This window comes from Artemia franciscana, chromosome 7, assembly GCF_032884065.1.
Source record: "Artemia franciscana chromosome 7, ASM3288406v1, whole genome shotgun sequence".
NCBI classification, from domain to species: Eukaryota; Metazoa; Arthropoda; class Branchiopoda; order Anostraca; family Artemiidae; genus Artemia; species Artemia franciscana.
This window is the reverse complement of record NC_088869.1, coordinates 49,334,310-49,353,857: the sequence shown is the minus strand read 5'-3', so window position 1 is coordinate 49,353,857 and position 19,548 is coordinate 49,334,310. Positions and strand designations below refer to the sequence as shown.

Sequence of the window (19,548 nt, the reverse complement as noted above, 5' to 3'; positions counted from 1 at the left end):
TAGCATAGTTGCAAACCCCTCATCACTGAAGTTGACTTTAGCCTAACAACAGATTATTACTTACAAGTCTCCTACATGTCTTACCACTGGAACCAAATTGGTTTTACCATCAAATTAAACAAAAACTTTTATTCAAAAGTTTGTGTTCAAATTTTAACTGAAAGTAAGGAGCGATATCAAAACTTAAAACGAACAGAAATTACTCTTTATATGAAAGGGGCTGTTCCCTCCTCAACGCCCCGCTCTTTACGCTAAAGTTTGACTCTTTCACTCAACTCTACCTTTTAAAACAGTAAAAAACTGGCGTAAAGAGCGGGGCGTTGAGGAGGGAACAGTCCCTTTCATATACGGAGTAATTTTTGTTCGTTTTAAGTCAACGGATTTGTTCAACGGAAAGTAAGGAGCAGCATTAAAACTTAAAACAAATAGAAATTATTACGCATATGAGGGGTTCACCTTCTCATAATACCTCGCACTTTACGCTAAAGTAATTTTTTTAATTTCAACTATTTATTCTACCGCCTTTGTGATTCAGGGGTGATTCTTAAGGAATTGGGTTAAAATTTAAGCTTTAGTGAAAAGAGCCTGGTACTGACGAGGGGGTGAATTCCCTTATATACGTAATAAAAACATACGAATATAGAAGTTCGTTACGTAAGTTAATTCGTAAGTTACGTATGTTTTTACTAATAAAAACGTCCGTAAAAAATTTAAAGTTCTAGTTGCCTTTTTAAATAATCAAAAAATTGTAGGGTAACTAGGTCTACTCCTCCGCTCCTTTTTTCTCATAGTCGTCCGATCAAGACTATGGGAAAGCCATTTAGCCATAAAAATAAATTAATATACAAATTTCGTTTTAATTATTCCTTTGCGGAGAGCCAAAATCAAAATATGCATTAATTCAAAAACGTTCAGAAATTAAATAAAAAAAAACAAGTTTTTTTTACTGAAAGTAAGGAGCAATATTAATACTTAAAACGAACAGAAATTATTCCGTATATGGAAGGGGTTGCTCCCTCTTCAACGCCTCGCTCTTTACACTGAAGTTCGACTCTTTCTCACGACTCTGCTTTTTAAAAATAAAAAACTTTAGCGTAAAGAGCGAAGGGTTGACGAGGGAGCAACCCCTTCCATATACGGAATAATTTCTGTTCGTTTTAAGTTTTAATATTGCTCCTTACTTTCAGTTAAAAAAAAACTGTTTTTTTTTTTATTTAATAATGAACAAGAACCCAAAATTAAATTAAGTTCAGTATTTAACGTTCAATAAAACTGATAACTTACAAATATATTTGAACAGGGACAGACACTGTTTCGAAAAGGGGGAGTAAATTACACTCCTAAAAAAAAAAACTTAACATGTGTAAATATAGAGAATAACTTTACAAGAGGGTAGAAAACTTCTTTTGGAATATTTCCCCAAAAAATTATCTGCTTCCCCCTCCTGTCCAATGAATAAAACTTAAATCACATTTCTTCATCAGAATTAATGCAAAGCAGATAAGTGTTTCATAATTGAAAAGCCAAACGTCAAGGGGTGTGGAACCTCCTAACTTTAACTTTTGAGGTGGTGGGACCTTTATCACCAAAAACGGCAAAGATAAGTAACCAAGTGCCCAAGAAATATAGGCTGAACGCAATATAGGCTGAGATTTTCCTAAATGTTTCACTTTAAACGATACTCAAAGTGACGAAAGTTTGAAACCAAAATATATATGTTCAAAGAATCCAATTTTCATGCTAGCTCTAGATGTGTTGGAATTATAAAGTAAATTTGAGTTGTATATATAATTCGTTAACCTAAGAAAACTTGCGGAATTCTAAAAAATGGCGGGAAACCTCCAAGAAGAACACAAGCTTGATTAAAATTATTTAACCAAGCAATAGTGTTTCTTTAACTCATCCTTATCCTTCATTGTCAAGTTTGACGTTAATTCATCTTCGTTTCCGTCCATTTTTGGTTTTACATATTCATTCATACTAATGTCTGTATCTTTTAAGTTTGACTAACTATGTGACTTTATTTCTGCTCGTTTTACGTTTTAATACCGTTCTTTATTTTCCTTCGAAAAATACCTTTTTGGAATTCCCTTTTCAATTAATTCAAATAAACGGTACCCATCAACTTTAACACGTTTCCTCATTAAAATTGACCCAAGTTTAATATAAAATCCAAAGGAAATACACAAACTTGTAATTTAAATACCTTGTATTGTTCTCTTAAAGAAAGCTTTGCAGGCTTCACACGAAGCGACACCATAATGAAAACCCGAGGCAAAGTCTCCACAGACTAAGCATAGTCTTTTAGGGGCTTCCTCCTCTTTGAGCAGACTAGTCTAAAATGACAACGATTACGATTATTGAACAATATGTAACACTTGAAAGAGTTTTTCAGAGTCAAAAAGGATCACGTAAGCCACAAGCAAGTATCTTAACTACACATAAAACAAACTTTTTTCCAGAGTATAAAAGGGATCATGTAAGCCAAAAGGAAGTATCTTAACTACACATAAAACAAACGTTTTTTCAGGGCCAAAAGGGATCATGTAAGCTACAAGCAAGTATCTTAACTACACGTAAAAAAAACTTTTTTTTTTCAGAGTGCAAAAGGCTATAAAAATAATTGAGCATAAAAGGTGAGCTTTTTTTTTTTTTTTAATGATTTGAATAAAATATCCAAATAGAACATAGATATAGATCAGAATTGTCCCGAATTGGGTAGACTTGACTAAAAAATGCTACAATTCGAAATGTAATTTCAATTTTTCTAGATTAGAGAAAAAACTTAGTCCTTTAATCTGGAGATAGGGTATAAAATTCGAAAAGAATGTTTTTTTTCTTTGGGCAAACTAGTTTGACAACAATTACAGATATATGTAAGACTTGGAAGATCGTTTTAGAACCAAAATGTTGCACAAGTCAAAAGTAAGCCTATATTAGCTTGTTCGTAAGCAAGCGTAAACCTCCAGGGTTGCCACCCGAGGAGGAAAAAAATCACTAGATTTTGGTGATTTTTTGGGTTGATTTAGTGATTTCTTTCAACAGTTTAGTGATTTATGTACTGATTTAGTCGATTTTTTTGTTTTTAAGCAATATAAGAAATCCCCAGAAATAGTGATGAATCACTAGGTGTGGCAACCCTGTAAACATCTCATAGTGTTGTTTTAGAAAACAAGAGCTAAGAGCTCATATGGCACTTGTGACGAGGCAAGAAGAGCTAAGAGCCAAGAGCTCATATGGTATGATCTCTAACAAAATTCTAAGAATCAATAGATTGATTTAAAAGGAAAATTAAATAAAAAAAACAAGTTTTTTTAAATGAAAGTAAGGAGTAACATTAACAATTAAAACGAACAGAAATTACTCCTTATATGAAAGGGGCTTTTCCTCCTCAACGCCCCGCTCTTTACGCTAAAGTTCGACTCTCTCTCTTAACTCTATTTTTAAAACAGTAAGAAACTTTAGCGTAAAGAGCGGGGCGCTGAGGAGGAAAAGCCCCTTTCATATACGGAGTAATTCCTGTTCGTTTTAAGTTTTAATGTTGCTCCTTACTTTCATTTAAAAAAACTAGTTTTTTTATTTAAATTCTGGACGTTTTTGAATTAATGCATGTTTTGATCTTGGCTCTCCGCACATAAATAATTAAAACGAAATTTGGATATCGATTAACTGCAAATAATCGGAAAATTTTGAGAAAAAAGGAGCGAGGGAGGAGGCCTAGTTGCCCTCCATTTTTGATTACTTAAAAAAGCAACTAGAACTATTAATTTATTACAAACGTTTTCATTGGTAAAAAATATACGTAACTTATGAATTAACTTACGTAACGAACTTCTATATTCGTATGTTTTTATTGCGTATATGAAGGGGGTTCAACCCTCGTCGATACCTCGCTCGTTACACTAAAGCTTAAATTTTGTCCCAATTCCTTAAGAATGACCTCTGAATCACAAAGGCCGAAGAATAAATACTTGAAATTACTAAAAATACTTTAGCGTAAAGAGTGAGGTATAACAAGGAGGTAGACCCCTCATATGCGTAATAATTTTTGTTCGTTTTAAATTTTAATGCTGCTCCTTACTTTCAGTAGAAAAAACTTTTCATATTTATTTTTTCATTGTTTTTTTTAAATAACGCTAGAAAATCCTGCGCCCCCTTCATTGAAATTCTCTTCCCCCATGAGAAGTTTCTCCATATAAATATCTTCTAACATAACCCCCCCTCCACTCTCCCCCCTAAACCAAAAAAATCCCCCTGAAAACGTCTGTACACTTCCTAGTAACCATTACTATATGTAAACACAGGTCAAAGTTTGTAACTTGCAGCCCCTCCCACGGGGACTGCGGGGGAGTAATTCGTCCCTAAAGACATAGTTATTAGGTTTTTCGACTATAGTGAATAAAATGGCCATCTCAGAATTCTGATCCGGTGACGTTTGGGTAAACATGAGCGTGGAAGGGGGGCTATGTGCCGTCCAATTTTTTTTGGTAACTTAAAAAGGGCACTAGAACTTTTAATTTTCGTTAGAATGAGCCCTCTCGCGACATTCTAGGACCACTCAGTCGATACGATCACCCCTGGGAAAAAAAACAAACAAAAAACAAAAAAACAAATAAACACGCATCCATGATCTGTCTTCTGGCAAAAAATGCGAAATTCCACATTTTTGTAGATAGAAGCTTGAAACTTCTACAATAAAGTTTTCTGATACGCTGAATCTGATGGTGTGATTTTCGTTAAGACTGTATGACTTTTAGGGGGTATTTCCCCCTATTTTCTAAAATGAGGCAAATTTTCTCAGGCTCGTAACTTTTGATGGGTATAATTGATCTTGATAAAACTTATATATTTAAAATCAGAATTTAAATTCAATTCTTTTGATGTAACTATTTGTATCACAATTCCATTTTTTAGAGTTTCGGTTACTATTGAGCCGGGTTGCTCCTTACTACAGTTCATTACCACGAACTGTTTGATCAGAGGTTTGATGCCGGTCGGGATTTAAAATAAGAGCTCTGAGTCACGATGTCCTTCTAAATATCAAAATTCATTAAGATCTGATCACCCAATCGTAAGTTATAAATACCTCATTTTTTCAAATTTTTCCTCTCCCTTTAGCCCCCCAGATGGTTGAATCTGGGAAAACGACTTTATCAAGTCAATTTGTGCAGCTCCCTGAGACGCCTACCAATTTTCATCGTCCTAGCATGTCCAGAAGCACCAAACTCACCAAATCACTGAAACCCTCCCCCCCCACTCCTCCAAAGAGAGTGAATCTAGTACGGTTACGTCAATCACGTATCAAGGACATTTGCTTATTCTATCCACCAAGCTTCATCCCGATTCCTCCACTCCAAGCGTTTTCCAAGATTTGCCCTTCCAACTCCTCCCAATGTCAACAGATCTGGTCAGGATTTGAAATAAGAGCTCTGAGACATAAATTCCTAGTAAATTTCAAATTTCATTAAGATCCGGTCTCCCTTTCTTAAGTTAAAAATACCTCAATTTTTCTAATTTTTCCAAATTAACACCCCCTCAGGTGCTCCAAAGAGAACAAATCTGTTCCAATTATGTCAATCACGTATCTAGAACTTGTGCTTATTCTTCCCATCAAGTTTAATCCCGATCTCTCCACTCTAAGCGTTTTCCAAGATTTCTGTTTCCCTCCTCCAACCCCCTATGTCCCCAGATCCAATTCCAGTCGAAAATGAAGCATCTGAGACATAAGATCCTTCTATATATATATATATATATATATATATATATATATATATATATATATATATATATATATATATATATATATATATATATATATATATATATATATATATATATATATATATATATATATATATAAGTTTCATTAAGATCCAATTACCTGTTCGTAAGATAAAAATACCCCAATGTTCACGTTTTCCAAGAATTCTGGTTTCCCCCTCCAACTCCCCCCCCCCCCCAATGTCAGAGGATCTGGTCAGAAATATCAAATTTCATTAAGATCTGGTCACCCGTTCGTAAGTTACAAATACCTCATTTTTCCAAATTACCCCCCCCCCTCAACTCCACCAAAGAGAGCAGATCCAGTCCGGTTATGTCAGTCACGTATCTTAGACAGGTCATCCCGATCCCTCCACCCTAAGTGTTTTCCAAGATTTTAGGTTCCCCCCAACTCCCCCCAATGTCGCCGAATCCGGAGCGGATCTGGTATTGTTATGTCAGTCATGTATCTTGGACTTGTTTTTATTCTTCCCACCAAGTTTCATCCTGATCTCTCTGCTTTAAGTGTTTTCTAAGATTTCTGCCCCCCCCCCCAATTGCCCCCCCCCAATGACACTGGATCCGGTTGAGATTTAAAATAGGAGATCTGAGTTACGAGATCCTTCTAAATATAAAGTTTCATGAAGATCCGATCACTCCTTCGTAAGTTAAAAATACGTCATTTTTTCTAATTTTTCAGAATTAAACCTCCCCCACCCCCCAAAAGAGCAGATCCGTTCCAATTATGTCAATCACGCATCTAAGACTTTTGCTTATTTTTATCACCAAGTTTCATCCCGATCCCTCCAATCTAAGCGTTTTCCATGATATTAGGTCCCCCCCCCAAACTCCCCCAATGTCACCAGATCCGGCCGGGATTGAAAATAAGAGCTTTGAGACACAATATCCTTCTAAATTTCAAACTTCATTGAGATCCGATCACCCGTTCTTAAGTTAAAAATACCTCATTTTTCTAATTTTCAGAATTAACCCTCCCCCCCCCCTAACTACCTCAAAGAGAGCAGATCTGTTCCGGTTATGTCAAATATGTATCTAGGACTTGTGCTTATTTTTCTCACCAAGTTTCATCCTGATCCCTCCAATGTAAGTGTTTTCCGAGATTTTAGGTTTCCCCCTCCCAACTCCCCCCCCCCAATGTCACCAGATCCGGTCGGGATTTAAAATAACAGCTCTAAGACACGATATCCTTCCAAACATCAAATTTCATTAAGATCTGATCAACCGTTCGTTGAAAATACTTCATATTTTCTATTTTTTCCAAATTAACCGGCCCCCCACTCTCCCCCTCCAGATGGTCATATCGGGAAAACGACTATTTCCAATTTAATTTGGTCCGGTCCCTGATACGCCTGTCAAATTTCATCGTCCTAGCTTACCAGGAAGTGCCTAAAGTAGCAAAACCGGGACCGACAGACAGACCGACAGAATTTGCGATTGCTATATGTCACTTGGTTAATACCAAGTGCCATAGAAAGATAGAAAATGTTGAAAAAGTTGACACGTTATAGATTAATGAATTATATATTTAAATAGTCAGACCCGTTAAGTCTCAAGGTTTATATATTATGAGCATTCCTTTCATTCCTAAGACAGAACAGCTCTAGTAAATGTTAGCCTTGTATGCTATACCAATTAAGTAAGTCAAAATACACACTATGTTGTATGAAAGTAATACTGTGGGGGATGTCGGTAGGAGGTAAAGCTAATATCTGGTTTGGTGTGGAGTCAGAAGTTAAGCAGGGTAGCATTTTGTCTCCGTTCAAATGGATTAGTTTGAAGAATTTTTCCAAAGGAATTCGGCAGAGTATATGAGGAAACATGGAAATGAATGGACAGATGAAACATCCCTAGATTTAGATATGCAGAAAATTTCAGCTTTAAGGGTAAACAGTGCTCTAAAACAAATCATTTTTAAGGTTTTGAGAAGCTCCGATGTGTAGGTAGGGTTCGAAATTAATTTTGAGAAACGTAACTTGAATCGGCAATAAATGTATATGAGGAGATCATATTCGAAAATTACAGGATATAATAATTAGATACTTTTACCTACTCAGGCACCATTATTAGTAAGGAAGGTCAGAGCCATCAAAACACAAAAACTCAAGCGGGAGGGGAAATATATTTTTCAAAACCACGGGGAGGGATACATTTTTCATTTTTAAATCCTTTAATGAAAATACCGAAAAAAGCATTTTTCAATGAAAATCCCTCGTAACAAAAGTATTTTTCAAAATCTATTGGGGCGAAAAATCTAGGGAACTTGTCTCCCCTCCCAATTGAACCCAGTTATATAAGTGGATATAAGAAATGAAAGGTACAATTGCCAAGGCTCGGGGTATTTTTTCAGAACTCCAATAAATTTTTAAGGATAGAGGGAGAAGTCTTAAAACTAGTATTAGGATTCTAGAAGCCCGGTAAAGACAATTGATAATAATGGTCGAGAAAAATAATGATGACAGAAATATTCTAGATATTTTCTGAAGGAACTGACTTAGGATAGGTTTAGGTATCTTTTTTTAGTGACTGTTGAGCAGAAGAGTCTGGCCTAATTCCACTGTCTAGGCCTGTACTGAAAAAAAGGCACAGACTCCAAGGGTTTACAGATGAAGAATTACAGGCTATTGAAAATTGTGCTTTTAGTAAGCACAATTGCCATATCGAAAATTTGGACCAAGGCACTGTTCCTGGGATCACCCAGTGCTATCCCTGTTTCGATACCATCTAAACATGTATATGACAGCTTCTTCGGTATTCATTTATAAGTATTTCCTCCAAAACAGGGGTGAATCTAGTGCGAAACCTTTGGGGAGGGGGGGGGGAAGTGACAAGGGCACCAATAAGCAAAATCCAAATAATTGACCAAATTAACAAATTTATTTCAAAAAAAGTAAAAAAACATAAAAATAAAACAAGGAATGTGGGTAAACAAAAATCTTAGGGGGCCCGGGGTTTCCTCCAGCCCCCCTGGATTCACCTGTGCCTCCAAAAACAAATTTTATCTCTTAAGTTTCAACTGGATTCAAGAAAAATATCCATGGATGTATGTTGGCCAGCGTAACGATTTGTGGCGTTAGACTCTTTTTGGCAATTGCGCTTTTGTACAATTTCCAATCGGCACCAAAAATTTTACTTTTTGGCGATGCAACCAGGTTCCAACAGAAACAAGTTTGGCGTCTAAAAACTTGAAAAAAAAGATTTAGCAGAAGATTTTAAGGAATTGAAAGTTTCAAGAGAGAGAATAAAGAGCGATAAATAAAAGAGCTAAATAAATAAAGAGCGAGAGAATAAAGAGAGAGAATAAAGAGCGGAACTCCAAGCAGAGTGGATGGATGAGGAAAAATATAGGTCTTAAGCGGGCTAGTACTGAAAAGACCCTTTAGTAGTAGTAGTCAAGTCCGTGAGACAATCATAATCCTAGAAGTTACACCCCTCCCCCAGCTTTCGTATTATTATCCTGCTTTACTTGCCAATCTTATATCATTCCTAAATGACCAATGATTTATCGTCGCCTGTGACATTTATCGGATGGATGAAACTAAAATTCAAGAAACTGAGAAACTAAGTTTATTTCATTTACTCCTTTTTTCAAAAGCAAAATCACCCATTTTAAATACGATTACTTCATTTCAGAAATCTTGTATACAATGTAAACAAAATGATTGATTACCTTAGACGCAAATTGATATTTGACATCAATCCTTTCTCAAGTCAATAAATCCTCTATTTATGCGTTAACAAGGTACTAAACTTAAACAAACGTTTTCGGTTGTAAACACAGCTAACTATCCAAGGAAAAAAGCTACTTATCTTTCGTGACATTATCGGTGTTGACACTGGCATTTAAATAGAGAGCTTATGACAACGTTGTCAAAGGCTTGTGATTTTTTGGAAAGGAGATTGAGATACTATCAAACTGCTAACAGCTTTTGAGCTTAATAACTAATAATCCTGTTATATATTTTTTTAACGCAAAAATAGAGTAATTTCAAGTTTTTGGTTCGAGCGTAAAACTTGTTATCCGTCAAGGAAATGACACAATTTAAGGTGCATTAGGGGGTCACTAGGTGGTAGTAAATTCACTCTCATAGCAGTTTTATCATATAATCTGACTGAAATTAGATTTCACCTCCAGTGCCAGGATTTCACATCGTCCGAAGCAAAAAAATTGTCTTCACTTATCAAACAGTTCGTGGTAACGAACTGTAGTGAGGAGCGACCCGGCTCAATAGTAACCGAAACTCTAAAAAATGGAATTTTGATACTAATAGTTACATAAAAAAAATCGAATTTTAATTTTGTTTTTAAATATATAACTTTCATCAAGATTAGTCTTACCTATCAAAAGTTACAAGCCTGAGAAAATTTGCCTCATTTTAGAAAATAGGGGAAAACACTCCCTAAAAGTCATACAATACCTCACTCTTTACGCTAAAGTATTTTTAGTAATTTCAACTATTTATTCTACGGCCTTTGTAATTCAAGGGTCATTCTTACGGAATTGGGAGAGAATTTAAGCTTTAGTGTAAAGAGCAAGGTATCGACGTGGGGTGAACCCCCTCATATGTATATATACATATATATATATATATATATATATATATATATATATATATATATATATATATATATATATATATATATATATATATATATATATATATATATATAAGTTGTATGTCTGTTATGTCTGTTACGCCAGATTATATCTTCTATATATATAAAAAACACAAATGACGACCGGGACACTCAAAGAGAAATTACAGACAGGGACACCGGGACACAAATGACAACCGGGACACCAGGACAGAGGGAATATAAATGACGACCGGGACAGTCAAAGAGAAATTACAGACTGGGATACCGGGACACAGGGACACAACTACAACGGGGACGCCGGGGGGCACAGGGGGATATATAAATGACGACGGGGACACAGGGAATGTTCGATTAGCAATCACCATCAACAAAGCTCAATCGTTAGAAAAATGCGGTATAGATCTGAATACGGATTGTTTTCCCATGGACAATTATATGTTGCATGTTCAAGAGTCGGTAAACCTGACAATCTATTTATATGGACAGACAATGGGACAGCGAAGAATGTTGTATATTCGCAAGTTTTACGTAGTTAAAAACATATATATATCCATCTATTTTCACAGGTGGGACACAGGGACACAACTACAATGGCGCGTAACTAATATGGCGCGTAACTAATATGGCGCGTAACGACTTACGCGCGCGGGGGGCTTGGGGGGGCACGAAGCACCCCCACCAACTAGGTGTTGGGGTGGCGCAAAGCGCCACCCCAACAGCTAGTACGCAATAAAAACTGACGAATATAGAAGTTCGTTACGTAAGTTAATTCGTTAATTATGTATATTTTTTACTAATGAAAAAATTGGAAGACAATTAGGCTTCCTCCCTTGCTTCTTTTTTTCTCAAAATCTTCCGATTAAAACTATGAGAAAGCCATTTATCCAAAAAAAAAAACAATATGCAAATTTCGTTTTAACTATTTATGCGCGGAGAGCCAGGATCAAAACATGCATTAATTAAAAAACGTCCAGAAATTAAATAAAAAAAACAAGTTTTTTAAATGAAAGTAATGAGCGATATTAAAACATAAAACGAACAGAAATTACTTCGTATATGAAAGGGGCTACTTAATCCTCAACGCCCCGCTCTTTACGCTAAAGTTTTTTACTGTTTTAAGAAGTAGAGTTAAGAGAAAGAGTCAAACTTTAGCGTAAAGAGCGAGGCGTCGAGGAGGAAAAGTCCCTTTCATATACGGAGTAATTTCTGTTCGTTTTAAGTTTTAATATCGCTCCTTACTTTCATTTAAAAAACTTGTTTTGTTTTTATTTAATCAAAATTTGATTCAGCTCTGTTTCGGTTAGTGTTGACAAACTTTTTTTTACAGCAAAATTGTGCTCAAAGTTTAAGCTTCAATATACTTAACGTTGTTGGCAAAAAATTATTTTCAAGTTATTAATTATTAGACAAGTATGAAACGTTTCTCACTTGTCATGTACACAACACAATTTCAGCAACATTCTGCAGTTAGTAGATTGCAGTTACGTCGCTCTTGACATCATTCTACAGCGAGGTTCTGACCGAAGTCAAATTTCACTCTTTAGACGAGTAAAATCTGGTTTGAAATAAATAAAAGCTTCCTGTTCAGGTCTTAGTAACAGTCGCATTTTATTTTAGATGGATGTTAAAGGAATAGGTTATTTTATGACATTCTGTAGTGAAGATTCAGAGAATTTTTTGTTAATGAGACATGATGGCAGAAGGTGATGAAGCGATGTCGCTAGGTCGTTTTTACTTTTCACAATTTACAACATTCTATCCGAAAATGGCTTTATGCAGGGCTCTCATGGTGGCATCAAGGTTAATAAAGTATTTCATGAAAATGCGCACCGTAAAATTTGTCCCGCTCAAAAATTTCACATTTTTGACTTTACAGTAATATTTCGTTGTAAATTCCTAAATTAATCAGACGCAGAGCTGAGAAAACCATCTTCTTAAGTATTTTTTCCTTTTTAATAATCAAGGCTTAGATGAATTTTTTTTTTCTAACCTTGTTTTACCAAGCAAAATATTTAAACAAGTGTACAATATTATATATGTAAACACTTATTTGTGTTTGGTTTAATTTGAAATTTTCCATATGTCTTCTACTACTGGCTGAACTTTGTAGACTTTCTTGAAAACATTGAATGAAGATCAAAATTTTCCCGACAGTAACAAAGTCAATAAAATTATACGAGTAAAAAGGTTTATTAACTTTGTGGATAGCTTTATTAACATTTTTGACACCGTTGGGGCCCCGCAGTAATGTTAAATCCTGAAGAGAATAGTGCCATCTATATTGACATTTTTTTTTACCGAGTCTTTAAGATGACATCATGGGATCTTCAGCTATTTACAATATCTGAAAAGTATTGAAGGCTTGATTCAGTAAGTAGATAGGGGCTTGATTTCAAAGTGAGGAAAGCTTATTTTTGGCAAAAATGTTCAAAATGAAACAAAAAAGGAAAACCTTCTTTTCGAATACCCGTAGTTGTAAAATGTATAATAATCTCTAGTTTCAAACATCACTAGTTAATAGTAAAAGCAATTTGCATTTAGCGTCTGCCTGAAATCAAATGAGTGTTTTCCAAAAAGACAAAGAATATGGCGACAGCTTTTGCTGAGACATTACCGCGTATAGGAGTAATCCAATGCTGGATAAAGCTTTTGCTGGATAAAGCTGGATAAATACATACCCCCAATTACGAATCTCTCGAGGAAGATGAACAATACGAGCAATATAAGAAGATTTATTGTCATCACCTTCATTCTAGAAAAAATCTTATTGTTTAAAAAAAAATCATAAAAAGCAGGGCAAAGAATATAGTTTGTAGCAAATAATATATTCTCCAAAACGGGAAATATAGACTATTTTTCCTAAAATGAGAAATTTCCGACCGTAAACATGTTGCCCTCTTCGTCTTTTTTTATTTTTAATTCTGTTAAAACTTATATTACAAGTAATCCGTGTTAGATCATAGATAGTGGGGAAAATGACAAACTTAAAATCATCGGGTTTGTAACCCTACTTGCTCCGCGTCCACTTACACACAACAAACTTCTCTGTTTTCTTTTTTTTAACTCATCCTTCAAAATTTTGAGGCTAAAAGCTTTTAAACATGTACTAAAAAAATTTTTTTTTTTTTTTAATAAAAAAATAATAATCGCTCAAGAATTAAAGGACTTATTTATTCGCATTTACTTTGAATACATTTGAATGTATTTTCTAAAAATATATATTTTTCAGTTCAAATCTTTTAAGAGGCAATTGGAGAATAAAACCCTTACAAGTACTAAATGACAATTTTTGTTCCCCTCAAAAATGCAATAGCAGCCTAATACATACCGCAGTTTCTTATCGTTTTCAGTTTCAATGTGGAATTGTAATTTGAAAGTGCTTGCTTTTTCCATTTGTTTTATGATTAGCAAATATGTGCTATTTTGAACACCTATGTGCGTTAATGAAAACAAAGAATTTAGTAAGCAACAGTTTTTCGAAAATAAACCACAGGTAATTACAACTTGTTATAAATATTTACTTCAAAGGTCTTCCCGCTCACGTTTTGTTTCACATAGCTATTTGGTTTTAAGAAACTACAAGTACTTAAGTTTTAGAGCACTAGATTGCTTTCAAACGAAATTTCTTTGTCATTTTTGGCTTCCTGAAATCAAACTCTTGACAAGTATCTTTTTTGAAAGTAGCAAAACAGATTCTTACAATGAGAAGTGTAGAAAGTATGTTAGAATCTGTTTAATTACGTTCGCTCGAAGTTATATTAGTAATTCATACTTAGGAACTGTCAAAGTTTATAGGCCATTAGAACTAATTCGCTTTTTCTTTTCACCACTTTTTAGGCTACTAAAATCTACTTTTCTTTCTCCTGTCCACAAGGAGTTGGTTTTCATTTTCGAAAGTAATTCTTCAAAATTAAAGTGTGGGTGTCTTTTGGAAAGTGGGGGAGGGTTAATATTTCCCCCCTTGCGTGTAAATTTTCGTCTCATGTTTTTCTAGGCTAAAGTTTCTCCTGAGTAGCTATTATAGCAAGCATATTCAACATCGCCTGTGACCCAATCATCCTTTGAAAAAAACAATTACGGACTTGAAGGAACGCCTGATTTCAACTTCTACTGATCAATCTTCGATCAAAGCTCACCAGGATAGTGTTTTTTCAAAGCAAGATACGGTTAAGTCCGACATGCAGTCATTTAGGCAAAGCCTAGCAAATAAAGATGCTGAAATAGAAGTTTTTTATTGCTTTAAAAAGTAGAGTTATGAGAAAAAGTCAAACTTTAGCGTAAAGAGCGGGGTATTGAGGAGGGGACAACCCCTTCCATATACGGAATAATTTCTGTTCATTTTAGGCTTAGTGTCGCTCCTTACTTTCAGTTAAAAAATACTTTTTTTATTGAATTTCTGAACGTTTTTGAATTAATGCAGGTTTTGATTTTGGCTCAACGTACATAAATAATTAAAACGAAATTTGCATATTAATTTTTTTTACTAATTGGCTTTCTCAAGGTTTTGAGTGGACGGTTTTGAGAAGAAAAGGGACGGGTGAGGGGGCCTAGTCTCCCTCTAGTTTTTTGGTCACTTAAAAGGGCCACTAGAACTTTTCATTTTATTTACGAACGTTTTTATTAGTAATAAATATACGTAACTTTCAAAATAAACTTACGTAACGAACTTCTATATTAGTATATTTTTATTACGTATATGAGGGGGTTTGCCCCCTCGTCAATACCTCGCTCTTAACACTAAAGTTCGAATTATGTTCCAATTCCTTAAGAATGACCCCTGAATCACAAACGCCGCTTAACCAGAATAAATAGCTCTTTTGAAATTACTAAAAACGCTTTAGTGTAAAACGTGAGGTATTGAGGAGAGGAAGAACCTCCTCATATACATAATAATTTCAATTCGTTTAAGTTTTAATGTTACTCCTTACTTTCAGTTGAAAAAACTTTTTTTTTATTTAAATTCTCGTTGTTTTTTAAATAATGCTGGAGAGTCCAGCGCCCCCTTCATGGAAATTTTCTTTCTCCATGATAAATCCTTCCATGGAAAGATCCTCTCACGTAAGCCCTCCCCACCACCAGAAAAAATCCCCTCTGAAAACGTCTGTATACTTCCCAATAACCAATACTATATGTAAACAATGGCCAAAGTTCATAACTTGCAGCCCTTTCCCCGGGATCTGTGGGGGGTTAAGTCTTTCTCCAAACTCAAGGCACTAAGCAAGTCGTTGGTTCAAGATAAGTGATCACGTAAGTGGTTGTTTCGCAGACTTCTAAGCCCATCAATATGATTAGGTGACCAATTGTCAGTATCGTCTTTATACAAGTGTAGAAACAATACACAAATAAACAGGTCTTTGAAGCAGAGATATCTGACTTATTCGACGCAAATATAAATATTTTAACAGGACTGTAGAGAATCGCATTGTTAGACTTGGCACACGCTGTAATTCAATTTAAAAAAAAAAGCAAAAAAGTACCGAGTCCCATAATTCATTTCCAGCTGAATTCCAAATTCAGTTTTGCTATCCGAATGTGCACTCTGGGGACTTTTGAGGTTAAACTAAAGAATATATAGGGCATAGCGACTTCATGTGTATAAGTTTTATATTGGTACCTGGCCTGTTCAAACTGGCATGCTAGGAAAACTGAAGTCAGTAATATAAATGATATAAAACTTGGGACACATCTTATTGGAAGCAACGCTTTCTAAGAAAAATATTTTTTTCAGAACCCCGAAGTATTAGGGGTATACAGTAATCAGGGTTGGTCTAATTAAGAGATTAGATGAAGCTTCCCTGTCCCCTTCCCATTAGAGATTAACTTAAAAGTCTGTCAGAACTAAAAAATAAAGTACGTGAATAAGTCAAAAATAAATCTAAAAGAAAGTATCCAGATTAAACAAATTTTACAACTGATTAATGATTACGTCTACAGAAAAGCCCTCTTCTCTTTTTTCAAGCAAAGAGTGAAAAGATGGTAGAAAATCAAAATTTATATGTTGTCATCTAATCTGTATAATTCTTTCCATTTGAATAAGGTACTATGTCCATGGTTCTAATAAACTACAATTTCAATAGGGTAAACCACATACATGATTTCACTTAACTTTGAATTTTTTTGACACCAGACATTGCACTAGTAAGCTGCCTCCTTTATATAACATATTAGAATTAGCAAACTATATCCTTTATTTTAGTTGCATTTGAATTTCCTGGGTAGCAGTTATACCAATAGCAAGCTACCTCCTCAATTTTAGAACCCTAAGGGCACTGACCCAGTACTGATTTTAACAAGAACCCTTTGAATGCAAATTCACTTACTTCTGAAATGGGCCCAGTTGAGTTTGTGGTTGAGGAGCAATATGCACTACCATCCAATTCATCTGCCGTCATAACAGAGTTTTGTACAACTGGATCTTCCATAAGAGATGAACTGACTTCAAAAGCACTCCCAAGATTTATCACTGTCTGGGAAATTGAAATATATTTATTTTAAGAACACATATAGCCTAACAAAAAAAAAACAGGAAATAATCTTTCAAACCTAAATTTCTTTGTAAAAACTCGTTAAAAATTAGAACAATTTAGATACCTAGGCTTAAAACATATTCCTTCTTTTCAGCATTAAATCCCTTCTGCCTTAAAAAATATTCATCCTCCATGTGAAAACACTTTACTAGGGCATTGGCAACACTAAACAACAACAGTATTACAAAAACAACATATACAACAAAAACAGTAAAAAAAATACAACATTTACAACAAGTTAAGCAGGAAACTTAGTAGAAAGCAAACACCGATGACTTCTATCTGACTTTCTCAATTGGTTTTCTTTTACTTGGTTGGCCTGTTTTTTTTCCAACGGAGTACAGTTAAGGTAAAATAAGATTTTACCTAACTTCTCTAATACTTATTCGATAATCTTAAGATACGGTGTTAATTCAAAATTAGAATATATTCTACTCCTGGAAATAAATTTCCTAGAAGATATTTTCTGAAGTACCAACATCAATTGGATGAGCTTTGAAGTTGAAAATGTTTCTTTATCCTAAAGACTTTCCTCTATCCTGATCAATTTTCGCTCTATGCAAGTCCTGCATAAGGCCTAATGGTCGATAAGGTCACTCGCTTTGGGGCAGGGATCCTAAACCTCACTAGACACACTAAAAACTTTACATGCAGGATTAAAATAAACTAATTACATTTTTAATTATGTACTGTGGAAAAATATTTTCAAAGAAGAAATTAAAAAATGATTTTTCTGAAGAATATAACATGCATTTCTTAACTCATAGGGTCAAAAGGGTAGGCTTTAGGACAGTCACGAACTGATACCTTTAGACACAAGTTTGTTTATGATATAAATGGCTGTCTTCCACAAGTGCATCACACATTTCCCTCTGTGAAGGTTGTCGCCATACGGCATGGCAACAGTAGTAGCAGTAGTAGTGTTGTATTAGCAGTAGTAGTGACAACAGTCACAAGCAGTATTAATAGAGGGAGTAGCATTTACATGTTGCCTATTGTTCAGATGAACCCCCCCCCCCTCGTGATACCCCAGAAGTTTCCTCTTGATGCGGTAAGTCGTTGCAAAATAATGCCCTTTTGACCCTTTTTGACGTCCTTATCATCTTAATACTCTTATCCTTATAATTAGTTGCAGCTGAAGCAGTAGTTGGAGCAGCAGCAGTAATTTTAGTGTTAGCATGCACATATTACCTTTTGGTTAATTGATTTTCCCCTTTAAGTATTATCTGAAAGGTCCAACTTAATACCCAAATACATTCTTGAGATATACCCTTTTGACAATATACATGCGCAGTGTTTTGATTTCGTTCAAAATTTCCCCTCAAAATTCTGTCAAATGTTCACCTTCATACGCTTAGTCTTAATAGAACTAGTATCGTAGCAGTAGTGGTAGTAGCAGTAACAGTAATAGGTTTCTATTACTAGTAGTAGTAACAGTAGTAGCAGTAGTATTAATAGCAGTAGTAGCAGGCACATGTGGCCTTTTGGTCAGTTAAAAATCCACCTAATAATGTCCTAGAAGTTTCATCTTGATGCGGTAAGCCGTTCCAAAAATATTCCTGATACACCCTTTTGACAATATGTATGCACATAGTATGTTTTGATTTAGTTAAACTTTCCCCTCAACATTTCCCCATTTCAATATCCTAAGCCTTGGTAGTACTCACTACAAGAGCAGTATTTTTAATGGTAGTATTGGTAGTAGCAGTAGTGGTGGCAGTGGTAGCAGTAGTTGTAGTAGTAGTTGTTGTAGTAACGTGCAAATATTGCCTTTCTGATCAATTGATTACCTCCCATATCATTTCCTGAAAGTTCCAACTTAATATACTCAGTCATTCCTGAGTTACGCCCTTTTGACAACCCGTATTCACAAAACGTATTTTGAATTAGCTTAACACTGTCCTCAACATTCTCTGAAAGGCTCATCTGAATCCCCTTGATCTTTTTGAAAAGTATAAGTCAAACATGCCCACCTTTCTCAATAATATATACTATGTGTAAACAGCGGACGAATTGTCTAACTTACACCCCTTGGGCTCAGGGATGTTGAGGGGGGGGGGCTGACGTTCCCAAAGACATAATTACTGGGCCTTTCAACTATGCTGACCGAAATACCTGCCTAAAAATTTTGATTGGATTCATTTTGGGAAATGATGTGGTGGTGTGGGGAGGGGGCTGGTCACCCTCCAATGAATTTTGCTGTTAAAAAGAGAACCAGACGTTTCATTTCAATAAAAATTATATGCCCCGGGGCATAATTTATAACCCTTGCCCCAGAGCTGTGGAGGGTTTTGTCAACCCTGGGGGCATTGTTATATGATCTTTGGACTATTTTGAACAAAATGATAACATAACAATTTTAATCGGATTCATTTGGGGGAAAGAGGCCGTGAAGAGGAGGAGGGGCTTGTTGCCTCCATTAACCTTTAACTCTTAATAAAAAGGGAACTAGAATTTTCAATTTCCAATCAAATGAGTATCGACACCATGACAACAAAATGGTTATCTCAAAATTTTGATTGGATATATTTGAGGAAATGATGGGTGCTGGCTGGGGCTGGGTGACCTCTAATCTTGTTTACTCTTAAAAGGGCATTAGAACTTCTAATTTGCAATCGAATGAGCTCCTTCCAAAGTTTTCTAC

General features: G+C 35.2%; 1 protein-coding gene across 1 annotated transcript in view; it reads right to left on the bottom strand.

Moving 5' to 3' along the window:
• Nucleotides 1–16,840, bottom strand: part of LOC136029409 (steroid hormone receptor ERR2-like) — a gene marked incomplete at its 5' end in the record, with an annotated part of 141,863 nt that extends 125,023 nt beyond the window's left edge. The window contains 2 exon segments of the mRNA XM_065707776.1: nucleotides 2,207–2,336; nucleotides 16,698–16,840. Coding sequence (XP_065563848.1) covers nucleotides 2,207–2,336; nucleotides 16,698–16,840 — 273 coding nt within the window.
• Nucleotides 16,841–19,548: the final 2,708 nt, after the last annotated feature.